This window comes from Acanthochromis polyacanthus, chromosome 10, assembly GCF_021347895.1.
Source record: "Acanthochromis polyacanthus isolate Apoly-LR-REF ecotype Palm Island chromosome 10, KAUST_Apoly_ChrSc, whole genome shotgun sequence".
Classification (NCBI taxonomy): domain Eukaryota; kingdom Metazoa; phylum Chordata; class Actinopteri; family Pomacentridae; genus Acanthochromis; species Acanthochromis polyacanthus.
Genome location: NC_067122.1, coordinates 4,980,001 through 4,994,278, shown reverse-complemented (window position 1 = coordinate 4,994,278; position 14,278 = coordinate 4,980,001). Strand labels below are relative to the sequence as shown.

The 14,278-nt window shown below is 39.1% G+C and overlaps 1 protein-coding gene across 2 annotated transcripts; it reads left to right on the top strand.

Annotated features, from left to right (window-relative positions):
• Positions 1–1,509: 1,509 nt before the first annotated feature.
• On the top strand, positions 1,510–14,040 carry lman2 (lectin, mannose-binding 2). Of its 2 annotated transcripts, none has more exons than XM_022206028.2 (8): positions 1,510–1,746; positions 4,374–4,492; positions 4,726–4,843; positions 6,617–6,696; positions 8,503–8,664; positions 8,772–8,886; positions 9,988–10,107; positions 11,841–14,040. In XM_022206028.2, exons 1-8 carry the CDS (start codon positions 1,611–1,613, stop codon positions 11,999–12,001), a joined length of 1,011 nt encoding a protein of 336 aa, XP_022061720.1. In that variant the 5' UTR covers positions 1,510–1,610; the 3' UTR covers positions 12,002–14,040. The 2 variants fall into 2 exon arrangements, with proteins under 2 accessions (XP_022061720.1, XP_022061719.1); XM_022206027.2 differs by lacking the exon at positions 6,617–6,696 and adding an exon at positions 6,482–6,564.
• The last annotated feature ends 238 nt before the right edge of the window (positions 14,041–14,278 follow it).

The window sequence follows — 14,278 nt, the reverse complement described above, 5'->3', positions numbered from 1 at the left end:
GTTCTCCGGCTTCCTCCCACAGTCCAAGAATATGCTGAGGTTAACTGATTATTCTTAAAAAAAATGTCCTGTCGGTGTGAATATGAGTGTGATTGTCTGTCTGTATATGTAGTCCTGTGATAGACTGGTGACCTGTCCAAGGTGTCTCCTGCCTTCACCCCAAGTCAGCTGAGATAGACTCCAGTCCACCCACAACCCTAATGAGGATTAAGCGGCGTATAGATAATGGATGGATGGAAGCACTGGGCTGAAATACCAGATCATAACTGGGCTTCACACAGCTGCAGAAAAACAACAGAACACATCTGGAACCTGTTGTTCTTGCTGCTGATGATCAGAGATGAGAGATTCCTGCTCAAAACAAATATGTTTTTGTTGCCCATAGTTAGTCTTAGCTTTGATATTTTGAGACCTACATGAATCACCAACAGCTCTGAGATTACTGACAACATTTTTTTTCTAAATAATACATATCAGTTTTACTTAAGGTGAAAAATACTGACATAAACAGTGCTCATCAGTACCACCACTCCCTCGCAAATATAGCCATTTATGGTGTAGTTACTGAAATGAAATTAAAAGCCAACAATAACAAATAATAGGGGGAATATTCAGGAGGAAAGCTGCTTGATTCCTTTCCTTAGAATCTATGTGCAGAGTCCTGCATGTGTCAAGATTACAATTAATGACAATGCAAATACACTTGTATGTTTTATTAGTTAGTCATATGTACCCTCAAAATTCTGTTTTCTGGCACAATTGGACTTTAAACCATTTTTTAAAAAATCCACCATTAATGATATATTTGAGCACCTGCCTTCTGCAGGGTTATGGATGGTGGAGGTTGTAAACCGCCAAGCTGTTTTTATAGTGATGATAACACTGAATATGCCATATTTACACCAATAACTGATATCCATGTGTCAGGGTACACATGCTCATAATATTTTTACAATATATTTACGTTTGCACGTTTCATATTCCACTTTAATTAAACTGTTTTCTGATTGTGTGAGCGTGTACACAGAATTTCTGTTTAATTTTGTTTATATTTGTTGGCACAGAATAGTTGTAACTTAAACATTTATCATCAAAATATCAGTTCCTTCTATGAAGAGCATTTGTTTCACTCTTTTTAAAAAAATCTAAAACGTAAAAAAAGGTTTTTGTTCCACTTTAATAAAAAAAAATGTAGTTGTTATTTTTTGCCATTTGTCACCCTCTAGTGGAATATCAATGAAAAGCAAGTCCGTCCTGATTGGCCTAATTTGCGATGTGCTTGTCTCTGATTGGCTACCAAAATGTCGGCCGTCTACAACAATCATCCGTGCGGAAACACCCGCAATTTAACGTTTCCTGCATATCATCAAAGTTTAAACATGCCCCACTAATTACATCTTTTGCACAGTTAAAATTTCGTGTTTAGTCCCTGTTTATTTTAGTGGTACCTAAATGAAAAAGTACAAAACTCGGCTCAAGCAGTTTGGCTGCAAACATTAGCACATAGCGGTTTCTTTCCGGAGGGCAATAGAGAAAGGACCGCCTCGATTTATGGAGTTTCGAACAGCATATTTGTTGTGAGAGTTTCTCTCTGAGGCGGTTTGAGCACGATGGGTGGCTTTAGAGCATTTCTGAGAGTAGCACTGGTCTTTATGACACTGGAGCTGTACCTGGTGTGCTGTGATATAACCGACGGGAACGCGGAACACCTGAAGAGAGAGCACTCGTTGATGAAGCCTTACCAAGGTGAGACGGCTCGGCTAGCTCCAAGCTAACCTGATGTTCGGTTCACTCCCACATCTTTTAGTAGCTTCTACAAGTTGTTTAGGGACATTTTCCACTCTTTAGCTGCTCAGTGTAACTACCTATAATAATATGGCTCACTTGCAAGAGGTTATTTTAAGGCGAGTCGTTTGAAAACGCGACAAATGTTCGCAGTCAGGGCTAAAAAGTTAAGTGTACAAACACAGAAACACACGCAGTACTGAATGCTGAAACATTCAAAAGCTGTAAAACAACAGCAATCAAACACAATTGAAACTGTACACACAAATAGATGATATTTCCACGTCTTACTTCCCAAATCTCATCAACCTACCCGCGATTCAAGATATCCATTTGGAAACTAATTATTTTTTTGTGAGTCAGATTTTGTCTGCAAGTTTGCGTTTATTTGTTGTCCGTTAGAGTAAAGTTGCAGGAAAATTTAGTGTAGACTTCACAATTCAAACTAAGAAATGGCACTGAATAAGTAAAATATTCACAGTTTGAACTGAAACAAGCTTGTAGAGTTTTCCTAAGTACACTGCACATAAAAATGGCAAATAATTTAAGTATAGATTATGCTTAGTTAAAGAGCTACTGGGACGTTACTGTTAACTGCTGGTAAATTTGACATACTTAAGGCTTTTTCATTTGAACATTTACTTCAAAGATGAGTAGGCCTGTCATTGATTGTGGTGAATTTTGGCGAGGGAAACCGTTAAAATGAAACTTAAGCAGCTCTGGAAGCTGTTGAGCATGTGAAGCAAGTTTATGACATGTTATTTCCTGCAGGTGCCTGGAGCTGTTACAGTTAAGAGGGCCAAAGAATGAGCCACAAACCGCGAGAATTTAATTTGTATTTGAGTTACTTCTATTGACAAAATGTAAGGAGGGCTTAAACTGCCTGTTGCATTCAGCTGTGTTTGTTTAAGGTGTGTACACAAAAGAGCATGTGTAGAATGGCTTATCAGGTATTTGTCTTTGTTTTTTCTCAAACAAAAGCAGCCTGCAGTCCTCCTTTACTGATAATGAAACAGGAAATACAGTTAAATATGTGTCTGTGACACTATCAGACAAAAAAATCTAATGCAGTGTTTGTGAAACATTGTGCTCCTAAAAGAAAAAAACTGGTTGAAGAACTGAAATTAAAATTGAATGCCAAAAATATAGAACATTTCTAAGAAAATAACTTAATGAATTAGTGTTTTGTGTCATTTTTTGTTTGTAGATTGTTTGCAGTTTCATGTTTTTACACAACGAAAATATTTAACTATGGGTACCCGCTGTGCTGTGTACTTTGTAGTGTACTCCTTCCAACATTACACCAAGGAAAGTTTACTCAGGACCAACCAATGAGTGTAGAAACGTCAGTAACTGTTGAGTAATCATCTTGTTCTGCAAGTTGTGCATAACTTCTCGTATGAGGTCACCTGAAATCTTAAAGGAGCGGTGACACTGAGATCTAAAAGTGGCCAAGGATCACATACTGATTCTACAGTTCTGTACCGCTGGTATTTTATCAACACATGGTACTTTCATTTTTTTATCACTTAAATTTTTATTGGTTTTTCAAAAATATCAACATATAATGTACATGAATTAAATTCATTTATAAGCAAACAGTAAAACACATGGTGCTTTCAAATCGTACTAGCCACTTGATGTTGGTTGCCAAAGCGAGTTAAACACACCTGGGATATTTTTTCTTTCTTCCTATATGGCTCTGCTAAGCGGAACAGGCACATTATGTGGTCACACAAAGGTGTTTTCTGAATCTAACTATGAGCATGTTCACCTGAACCTCACCATGGTGGCAAAATTGAAAACACTGACAGGTCAAGAGCTGCATATTTCTCCCCAGGAAAGCAAACTATGAAACAGTATGAGGAGTTTGAATATACAAAATGTCTCTAAAGTCTGGACACATAGGAAATCTCATTCACTGGATTTTTTTTGCCTCCACATGGATGCAAAATGAATTTAATGCACGTCATCCAATAGAATTCCATTTGGCTTTTCCACGGTGGTGAAGGTGGTTAAAAAGTTTAAAGCAGCGGACAGTGTCATGGACAAACCCCATTCTGGACGACCAAATGTATGAGTCGAAACTAAACAATAGGTCATGGCTGAAATTCATGCTAGCCCCCAAAAAATATCACTTCCCTAACCCTAACATTCCATATGTCCATCCTTCATGTCCACTGAGAAGTACCAGTTCAGCTCTTTCTTGTTTTGACAAAGCCATATTCACTCTGTGGAGGCAAAAAAATGTGATTTCCTGTGTGTCCAGACTTTATCAACACCCTGTAGATTAGGGGCTAAAACAACCACTGCTTCAGTGAATGTCAGGAAAGAAAGCAGCAAATACATAATTAATAGGCGTATCAATATCACATCCCCATTGTGTGTAACCGTATAGATATAGGTTTCTAATTCAATATGCTTTTTATCATCATGCATCACATAACTGTCCAACAGAAATACAGTTTGTCACAAAAATATTTAGAGAATGAAACGGTCAAGTGATAAAAATCCCACTATTTTCATGGTGCTGTGGACGATGAATTCAGTATCTGGCTGTCTTGTGTTTCCACCTGTTTGTCTTGCAGGTGTTGGCAGCAGTCCGACTAGTCAGTGGGACTTCTGGGGAAGCACTTTGGTGACGAGCTCCTACGTCCGACTCACTCCAGATGAGAGAAGCAAACAAGGATCCATCTGGAATACTGTGGTGAGGAGAAACTACAGACGTGGACCATAAATCATAATGATATTTGCTCCCTTTCCTGGGCAGGGGGAGGTTGTCGTCTGTGCAACATATATAAATATTCCTTACCTTTCATCTTATTTTGTTGAATGAGGATGAAACACAAACAAATGAAGTATCTTTTCTCCCGGATTGCATTGAAATACACAATAAAACTCGATGCTAACGCTTATTTTGCTTCCGTTGTGATGCTGCAGCCTTGTTACCTGAAGGACTGGGAGATGCACGTGCAGTTTAAAGTTCATGGGTCGGGAAAGAAGAGTCTCCATGGTGACGGCATCGCTCTCTGGTACACGAAGGACAGACTGCATCCAGGTAACGCTGCCTTATTTGAACCTTGTAGTTCTAAATGTTGAGGTCCAACTTCTGTGAAAGAAACTCGTCCAGCTTGATCTCACCTCATTTTCTGTTGGACCTTGTGTTGATAGTTTGGATAGAACTGTCACCAGCAGAAGAAACAGAGGAGATCCCTTAAATAACTTTAATCCTTTATTTTAAAAACGTGTCTAATAGCCATAATTTGTTCTGACAAGATAAAACAAACACACTCGCCTGTATACCTTTTAGGATAAAATACATAATCTGCTGCCTGCCATGTGTGAAAGGCATGCTTTTTTTTTTAATAACTTCCCGAAATGACAGCATTTATTACAGCAAGAAACTCTTAACGTACACCAATGAACATATATGTGTTGAGAAAGTGTTGGATTGAACTGCAGGCTGTGTTTGCACAGATCAGAGAACACAGGAGATATTGAGGATAAAATAAAATCTCCTTGATCGATATAATAAATGCAGCACGGCTCGAAAACAGTACACAAAGGAGCAACTTTACAGCTAGTTTTTGGAAGATCCAGTTAGCATGGTGAAATATCTTTTTGGAGTTAATGTGTAGAGAAGTGTAAGTGGTTAAATATATGTAGCATGTGGAATGTCAAAAATCACAGCTCATTGGTCTTCTTTTTTATAGTTGATGGCATTATTGTGTCATACTGCACCAAAGGCATGTTTCAGTTCTCTCTAATTCTAGCTGTGGTTGTGCTGTTTCCATAGAAGTGCAGGACTTTATATTGCAGCAAAAAGTAACCCACAGTGAGTAAAAATATGATGGGGGCAAAGTACACACAGAAACCGCTTGGGGTCCGGGTTCTCTCGCTAGATATTAACTTAAATGAACCATTAATGCCAGCAATAATGATTCTTTTCTTGCTTTTTGTCAACAGCGAAGACCATCAATGTTTTTTGTTTTTTAAATTTACTTGGTTACTTTGGTGGTTATACATTTATTGGCGCAAATTTATAAAAATCTCCATGTGACAACTGAGATTTAAGAATATTGTTTGCTCACAGTTGCACACAGAAAAGCAACTAGAATATTTGGCTGTTATGAATAATATGTAAAGGTTATCCACCACTGTTCAATAGTTTGTGGTCACAATGTAATTATTCTTGAAAGAAAAGCTTTTTTTCAACCAAGATAACATTAAGTGAATGATAAATCCAGTGTAGACATTGTTAATGTGGTAAATGACTATTCTAGCTGAAAACGACTGATTTTTAATGGAATATCTCCATAGGGGTACAGAGGAACATTTCCAGCAACCATCACGCCTGTGTTCTAATGCTACATTGTGTTAGCTGATTGATGATTAGCAAACACTTGTGCAATTATGTTAGAACATGAATTAAAGTGAGTTTTCATGGTAAACATGCCTGGGTGACCCCAAACTTTTGAACGGTAGCGTATAGCACTACAGCTTAGAGAAAAACTAATCCAAAGATGCCAGTTTGTCCCAGTTGTGCTGCCTCGGTAAAACTCAGTGCTGGTCAACACTCCATCCTCACTCCATCGGGAAGCTTTATTTCATCATGTCCACATGTTTGTGTCTGCCATCTGAGCTTGCTGTCGAGTTGTGTGCTCACGTCTCGCCTCATCTCTGCCTCCATTCCTAGGGCCTGTGTTTGGAAACCAAGATCAGTTTCTTGGCCTGGCTATTTTTTTGGATACCTTCCGCAATGACCTCCATGGGATGGATGTAAGTGTGCAGTGTGTGCTTGGAGGTGATTGACAGGCTTGTTTCTTTGCAGGGCCCGTGTTTTCCAACAAAGCGCTCTTCCACGGGCTGGCCGTTTTTATAGATACTTACTCTAACGATGACGCCACGGATGTGAGTGGTCGCTCAGGTCTCCTTTGTCGGCATGACGTCTCTGTGTAGATTTTGTTAAGCGGCATGTTTGTCAGAAGTGCGAGCATGTTAACACTGGAAACCACTCAGATTTTTGATTTCTTTTTTTGTTTTAAATGCACACATCTGTTATAGTCAAACCTCTTATTTGGCATGGTGGTTCTCTGGCTGTGCCATCTTCACATTTGGAAATGTCTTAATGGAGATTTTGGTTTATGTCTGGGTCAGTTCAGACAAAATTTAGGAAATAGAGTAGAGTTTGCTTATTTGTTTCTTACGACAGAAAACTAAATTCTGTAAAAATAATTTTGGCAAAATTGTGAGCGTCATGTTTTCAAACCTGGGATTTTTCTTTTGTATTTTGAGCCATTTTATAGATTTACTGTCTTCCGAAATTTTCAAAGCCTACAATTAAAAGTTTGATTTAATCATTTGAATCTGGAAACTTTTCTGCCTGTGTCCTCACTAAATTTATCGGCTGTGGAAGTTGTATTTCTGGAGTTGTCACACACTGAAAATGGTTTCCTAGGTGCAACATACAAAATAAAATATAAAAGGTCCCAGGTGTGAAAACACATGAAGATTTCAAAATTCTGCCAAAAAATTTCCAGAACTTAATTTAGGGTCCTAAATATCCAAATGAGTAAAAAGTATATGAGCAGTATATGAGGAGCAAACACTCCTGTCTGAAGTGACACAGACGGATCCTTCACCAGCTTGTTTTGTGGCTTTCGTGACTTTCACATTGCAGCCCAAAGTGTCCGAATATTCATCTTTCTTCTCCCTCGTTGCTCGCCGCTTTATCTTCTGTGTAGCTGAAATCTGGACTAAGGCCCTGTTTGCACGACAACGTTTCACCTGAAAACACAAAAGTATTCCCTTTGCCTCATTGGGTTTACATGACAGCGGAGTTAAAAGAAAAAACATCTGCATTTACATTGGAATGCTGGAAGGACTGAAAAGCTGGAGTATGCGTGTCAGGCCGGTGGTCGGCGATGTAATTTTGCAGAAGCACATCCCGCGTGACCGCTACCCGTTCATCCACAAACCAGAAGAAAGCTGATTGTCTGGCATATATATTGAGTGCATCTTCACTGATTGCAGTAATGGTGCAACAAATGCACATTTTGCTGAAGTAGATTCAAAAAATTCAGTGGACTCAGCAGCACAGGCCCAATATGGTAGTTGTTATTTTTGTTGTCTGGTTCTTAGAGGGCAACTAGAATAAAAGTGTAATGCACAAAGCGGAGTGTGACGTCAGCGTTCTCACTGAAAACTCCAGTTGTTTACATGGTGGCTGTTGCGTTTGAGAGGCCGTATTTAGGTCGTCTAAAACGTTGTTTCTGTGTAAACACAACAACTAAACCTTTGCGTTTCACCCTAAAACCGCTGTCGTGTAAACGGGGCTTAAATGGTCATGTGGGACTAAAACAGGTCAGGGCTAAGTAGCTTACTGTTGAGCTAACAGTCAGGTGCAAACAGCAAAAAATTACAGTTGTGTACAATTATCATAATTTGAACACACACACTGTAACTAAAAGTTGACAATCATACAGAAAACTGTAGGTGTGAAGCGGGTACTTCTGAATATATTTCTTTCTGTCTGAGCACCAATCTGGAAATGATCCTGCAGTGTGAAGGTATGAGCGGATATGACTGCAGCTGTTTCATGTGCACGTTTTATTTGCTTTTGTTTGATGCATTCACTTCTCCCTTGTCTTTGTTTAAAAGTCTACACTTTATGCTTGTTTTAAAGTTTTATTTACTGATCCTTCTTCCTGCCACCAGCGCTCCTTCCCGTATATTTCGGCCATGGTGAACAACGGCTCCGTGAATTACGATCATGGAAAAGATGGCCGCTCGTCGGAGCTGGGCGGCTGCTCGGCCGAGATCAGGAACAGGGAGCACGACACGTACCTCGCCATTCGCTACTCTAAAGGAAGACTGACTGTATGTAGAGCAAATGTGTTCTATGTTTGATAGCTTCTCAGCTTTGTAATAAAGTGCTGCTCTGTGCAGTGCTGCATGGCCTCGCTTACATCCAGTCTATCCTGCAGGTGATGATGGATGTCGACGATAAGAACGAATGGAAGGAGTGCATTGACATTGGAGGTGTTCGTCTTCCCACCGGGTATTTCTTTGGTGCCTCAGCAGCTACAGGGGACCTCTCAGGTAGTTCAAAGTAGTGGTGTGTGATACTGCAAGATTTGGTGTCGATCCGATACTAAGTAAATTCAGGGCCAGTATCACCGATACTGAAACCAATACCGATACTGCAGGCTAACTTTTTCAGTCACACTGGTGTGACAGACATTATCAGCTGGTCGTACCCACCTGGTCCCACTTGGTTACAGGCGAAACACTTCACGAGCTGAACATTTGCTTATTGGCAGACAGTACATTTATCGATGTTCCCTAAACGCCTCACAGTGCAGACTGCAGTAGAAGCTGCTCAGACAGCTGTGTGAGCAAAGAGTGAGATTCAGTGTTCTCATTTCAGATTTGTCCTGGATGAAAGCGATTGATTTAATCCAGCAGAGAAAACAGCACACGTATGTGCACCATGTCTTATATAGTAAGACCAATAGAGGTTTTAAAACATGCTTGGTTAACAAATTTTAAAATTCAACTCAGACATTGTTTAGGCATCCTTGTGCAGGCATATTGCACAGGTCTTATTATTAGATGACATTATTTAAAATCTAATTTAATTTTCCTGATTATTGACAGTTAAACTCATGTATTTCATCCCTACAGGATCGTCAACAATCATCATTTTTAGTGTCAACCGGAGCATTTACATGAATCATGTAGTTGATAGTTTACACATAAAACAGAGATTGTGCAGTATTCAGCCAAACCTTAGTAAAAATGGATTTTTTTTTCATTTTGAAATGCATAAAAGGAAACCTGGACTAGCCCCTTTAAAGGGTCAGTAATAACCAGACTCCTCCAACAGCATAAGCTTGCCTCTTCATTTAAACATTAAAGCTGAGAAAGGATCCTAAACTACCAAAAATGGTAACATTATTGAAGTTAGTTTAACATTGTAGGCAAATTCAGGGACATTTAGCGAAGCTTATGTCTTTATCAAAAGAAAATCTTATTTCCTGGTTGCTTTTAAATATAAAAATGCTCCAGAAGGCTTCATTTGTTTGCTGAAGTCACAAAAATTGTTCCTGCTGGTGAAAATACACCCGTAACCTTCCTCAACTGATTCTCAAATTGCTTTTTCACACGTCTAAAGTTTGCCGGTCTGATGCTGTGTTCCAGATAACCACGACATCATTTCCATGAAGCTGTACCAGCTGATGGTGGAACACACCCCCGAAGAGGAGAACTTGGACTGGACCAAGATCGAGCCCAGTGTCAGCCTGCTCAAGTCGCCTAAAGGTATAGATTCAGATCATACAAAAACCTTTGTTTATTGTCATGTTTGTTCCATATTTTGGTTGGTCGAAATACTCGAAATGTACTTTTGAAGATGTTTAATATTCAGAAGGAAAGAAATGACAGTGGAAACCACCAATAATAATAATAAGGATAATAAATTTAAGTGAAGGAATAATCTTCATTTCTAGGAGCTGATGGCAAGACAACCCCTATTAGGGAGTATAGCATTTGTCTTTGACTGAAAAACCAGTGGCAGATTGCAAAAGAGTACTTAATCTTGATTTTTTGTTTTGGTTTTGTCTTTATGACGGCATTAGATCACTAAAACCGCCGCTGTGTGATCGCCTAGCACTGCCCCTCGTTGTGATCGTATCACAGGGCTCCAGACTAGCTTTGTTCTGGTCGCAGGTGAAACACATCACTTGCCAAACATTTTCTTATCGATAGACGCTACAATTTACCAGTGTTCCGTAAACGGCCCACATTGCAGGTTGTGGTACCTGCTGCTTGGTAGCTGCACCACTCAGATAGGTGTGGGACCAAAAATGACCTTGAAAAGAGTGAAACTTGGGCATTTTAATGCCAGATTCAGCCCAAATAAGGAACATGTGGGGAGTTATTTTTTTTCTACATGCGGTCTTTTCTGTGAGCGGGAAAAAACAGCGCATGTAGGTGCATTTTTAAGCCTAAATACCGCAGTACAGCAACTTTGTAAAAGCTGTGGTTAACACAGTAGCTGCCTGTGCCGGTTAGAGCGACACCAATACAGCTTCATGATCATCATGACCTCTTACATCTATAAAAGCATTTTGGTCGCCATCTGGAGTCTGGTGCAAAAAACGCAGTTTACTTTTGTCAACTGAAGGTGTTTTAAGCATGCTATTTAAGTGCATTTTATTTGATTTATTGAGTTTTAAAAGTTTATTTTGAACATTTCAACATAAAAAAGAAAACGGGAATAAAAGACAATGAATAAATTGCTCAAAAAGGAGAGGGAAGAAGTCCAAACTTATCTAATCCCACCGCTTCTCCTGACACTAATGACTGTGAATCTGTTCTTCCTGCTTCAGAGTACTACCATTTATTAACAATACTAGTGAATAGGATGTAGAATAAATATACACTAATATGTCCGTCTACATTGATACAAAAGGACAAAGACAAAAGCAAACCACAACAGAAAGGGGGGGGGAACTAAACTAAAAGCTAATAATACACATCAATAAATATAGAAAACAAATCGGTAATAAGTAAATAATTAACACCAGTGACCTGTGCACACCCAGGGACTGTCACACCCCACTTCATCCCTGTATCCTGTGAAAACATGAACTTTAAATCAAACCGTTGCATGTTTGGAGGTTGCTTTATCTCCTCACCCAAACTGTTCCAAAGTTTTACCTCACAGAATGAAATACTGAATCTTTTTCTGTATGTACGGATTTTGTTCCTTTTGAAGTTGTGTTTTCCTCTTAATTGATGTCCCCCTTCTCTATCCTGAAACAATTTCTGTATATTTTGTGGCAGAAGTTTATTTTTAGCTTTCTACATGACCAACCAAAAATACCCCTTTTATTACTTCTGGAAGATGCCTTAATGAGCAAATATTCGACTTTATCTTGGCGCCTGGTATCAGTTTTCTGATGTTGCGCTCAATTCCAATTTCCTCTGCAGATCAGAAGAGCCTTTATCCTAAATTAAAAATGACGGTGAATCGTTTTCCTGCTTTTCAGACAACATAGATGATCCGACTGGAAACTTCCGCAGCACACCGCTCACCGGCTGGAAGGTCTTCCTGCTGCTGCTGTGTGCTCTGCTGGGAATCGTGGTGTGCGGTGTGGTGGGAGCCGTGGTTTTCCAGAAGAGACAGGAGAGGAACAAGAGGTTTTACTGAATCGAGAGACGAAACCTCACGGGCGAGGTGTTTGCTGTGGAATGAACTGTTTCCAAACGACAGATTGAGCAAATTCAATGTGAATTTTTTTCTAAAGATTGTACAAATGTTTATATCTCTGAAGCACTGCGTTGAGAGTTGATTGCGGTAACTTGTGATGACGTGCTGCTTAGAAGACGCAGGACTAGCGGCAACTGTCATAAGTCATAACCCTCGAGGCTGTTTTTGTGTCTTTGTGTTCATTTGTTGCGGGATTAGATTAGATTTTCTGTCTTTTGCAAACAGAGTTTTTCTAATTCATAAAAAAAAAAATTGCTTCAGACTTGCTTATTGGTTAATGTTTTGTCTCCAGGTCTTTTCAGCGTTTCTTTGCTGCTGCTGAAAGAGTTAACAATGGCACCAAACGACAATTTAGATTTTTATTTTTGTCTTCCGAGCTGTTTTACTGGATTATTTATTGGAAAAAGAGAGCAGCTCCGCACGGGAAAAAGCGATTTAATCCGCTACGTTTGGCAATGAGGATCTGTGGTTGTTCAGTGGAGATCTGCTGAAATAGATATTGTCAGGACAAAAAACAAAATAAGACATAAACTCAAGAAACTAAGGAGTAATCAAAGTTAACCTCGAGAGCACTAGCCTGTGTTTTAACACATGCAAGGAGTGCCTGTTTGGACTTGTCGATTCGTTCTGGATTTCAACCATACTGATCAGTCCGTTTCTCTTTTTTTTTTTGGTAGCAGTGTCGAGCATCTCTTTGTCGCTGGATTTCCTGTTAGGGGTGCATTGTTTTCTTTAGTCTCCTCAGCCATACAAACTACTGTATCTCTGCTCATGCCACACACCCGCTTATTCCTACTAGAGTTTGTGTTTTTTATTTTCATGGCTGACTCGCTTCAAATAGACCACTAGAGCTGCGACTAACCAGTGAAGTTTCTGGAATAATTTGTTGGTCCAGATAACGGCAGAAATGTGTCCTAAATCCTTGGCAAACACATTAAAATTTCTAGTTCGAATTGAAGATTCAGTTTATTACCTGAGGAAACTAAGAGAACAAGCAAATATTCTCATTTGAGTAGCTCGACTCAGTAGGTGTTTAATGTCCCTGTAGCATTTACGATAAAATACATGTTTATAAAATACAAATATTAACCCCAGATGGGCACATGAAATAGATATAAATTGATCCGTAACCGAGACGCATCTCTTCCATGCGAAACCCTTTATACATGTTCATATTCTTGTTAAACAGAACAAAGATATCAGACGCAGGGTAGCAAATTGTCAGGGATTCAAAAAATTGCCGGTTTAATTGTTATATGATGACATAAATGCAGTAACATTTTCCATGAAGTTGTTCCACCACGGACGACTCTGGAATGACACCGGCGGACAAGTGGATGGATCTTGGAAACTGAACAATCTCGAATCCTTGAGGTTTAAATGTTTTAAGCTTTTCTTTTCTTTTCTCTGAAGGATTTTTTGAGCTGCAATGTCTTTTTATCCAGAATATGCCTTTTCTCCTTTATTTTTCTAAGTGTTTTTTTTTTCGGTCAGCAATGTTTAATCGGAATTAAAAGTCTCTGATTCAAATCTGCAGCATAATGAGTATTACACTGCTGCTTCAGACGAGCGTGATTCATAAATGCAGTCTTAATTAGGAAGTCTTTTGTCCCCTTAGATCCATGGACAGATTGATTAAAGGCATGTTTACGCTGGCAGTGCTTTAGTCTTTAATTTCTTCCAATGCAGGCTTATTTGTTGTTGCTTTTATTCCCATTGTGTTCCTTTTTTGCTTCAGTCCTGACATGTTGGAAGTAAAATTTAGGATTGGATGAAATGTTTTTCAATTTTCTGAAACCCCTAGTCTTTCTGTTTTTTCTTTTTTTTAAATCTGTCAGTTCGACTAAACATTTTTATTACTGTTCCTGTGTGCTTGAAGCCACTCTGTTTTCCTTGGCCCATCAATTAGTTCTGTGATGAGACTTGAAACAGCTTCTCTCATCAGAAATGATGTATTAAAAAGAAGAAGAAAAAAACCCTCTCAGCGTGACTGTGAGTTGTGTTGTATTGACAACTTTTACGAGCATTTAATTAAATTGGATTATTCGTAAAGTCTGAAGGAATTTCCCCGGTGTATTGAAGCATTGCATGTAAATGCTTTAAATGTCCGACTGGCACCGAAACACTAACGGGGAGTTCATTGAAAACTGGAACACTGCATTTTCTGCAGTACTGACTCCTGCTTTTGTAGGAGTCTGCTCTCCATCATTGTATGCA

What these genes read in the sequence shown, in the direction of transcription:
- lman2 (XM_022206027.2), top strand. Translation starts at nt 1,611, where the DNA reads ATGGGTGGCTTTAGAGCATTTCTGAGAGTAGCACTGGTCTTTATGACA. An exon ending in GATCCATCTGGAATACTGTG is followed by an intron (nt 4,493 to 4,725) that starts GTGAGGAGAAAC and finishes GTGATGCTGCAG; the next exon opens with CCTTGTTACCTGAAGGACTG. An exon ending in AGCTACAGGGGACCTCTCAG is followed by an intron (nt 8,887 to 9,987) that starts GTAGTTCAAAGT and finishes GCTGTGTTCCAG; the next exon opens with ATAACCACGACATCATTTCC.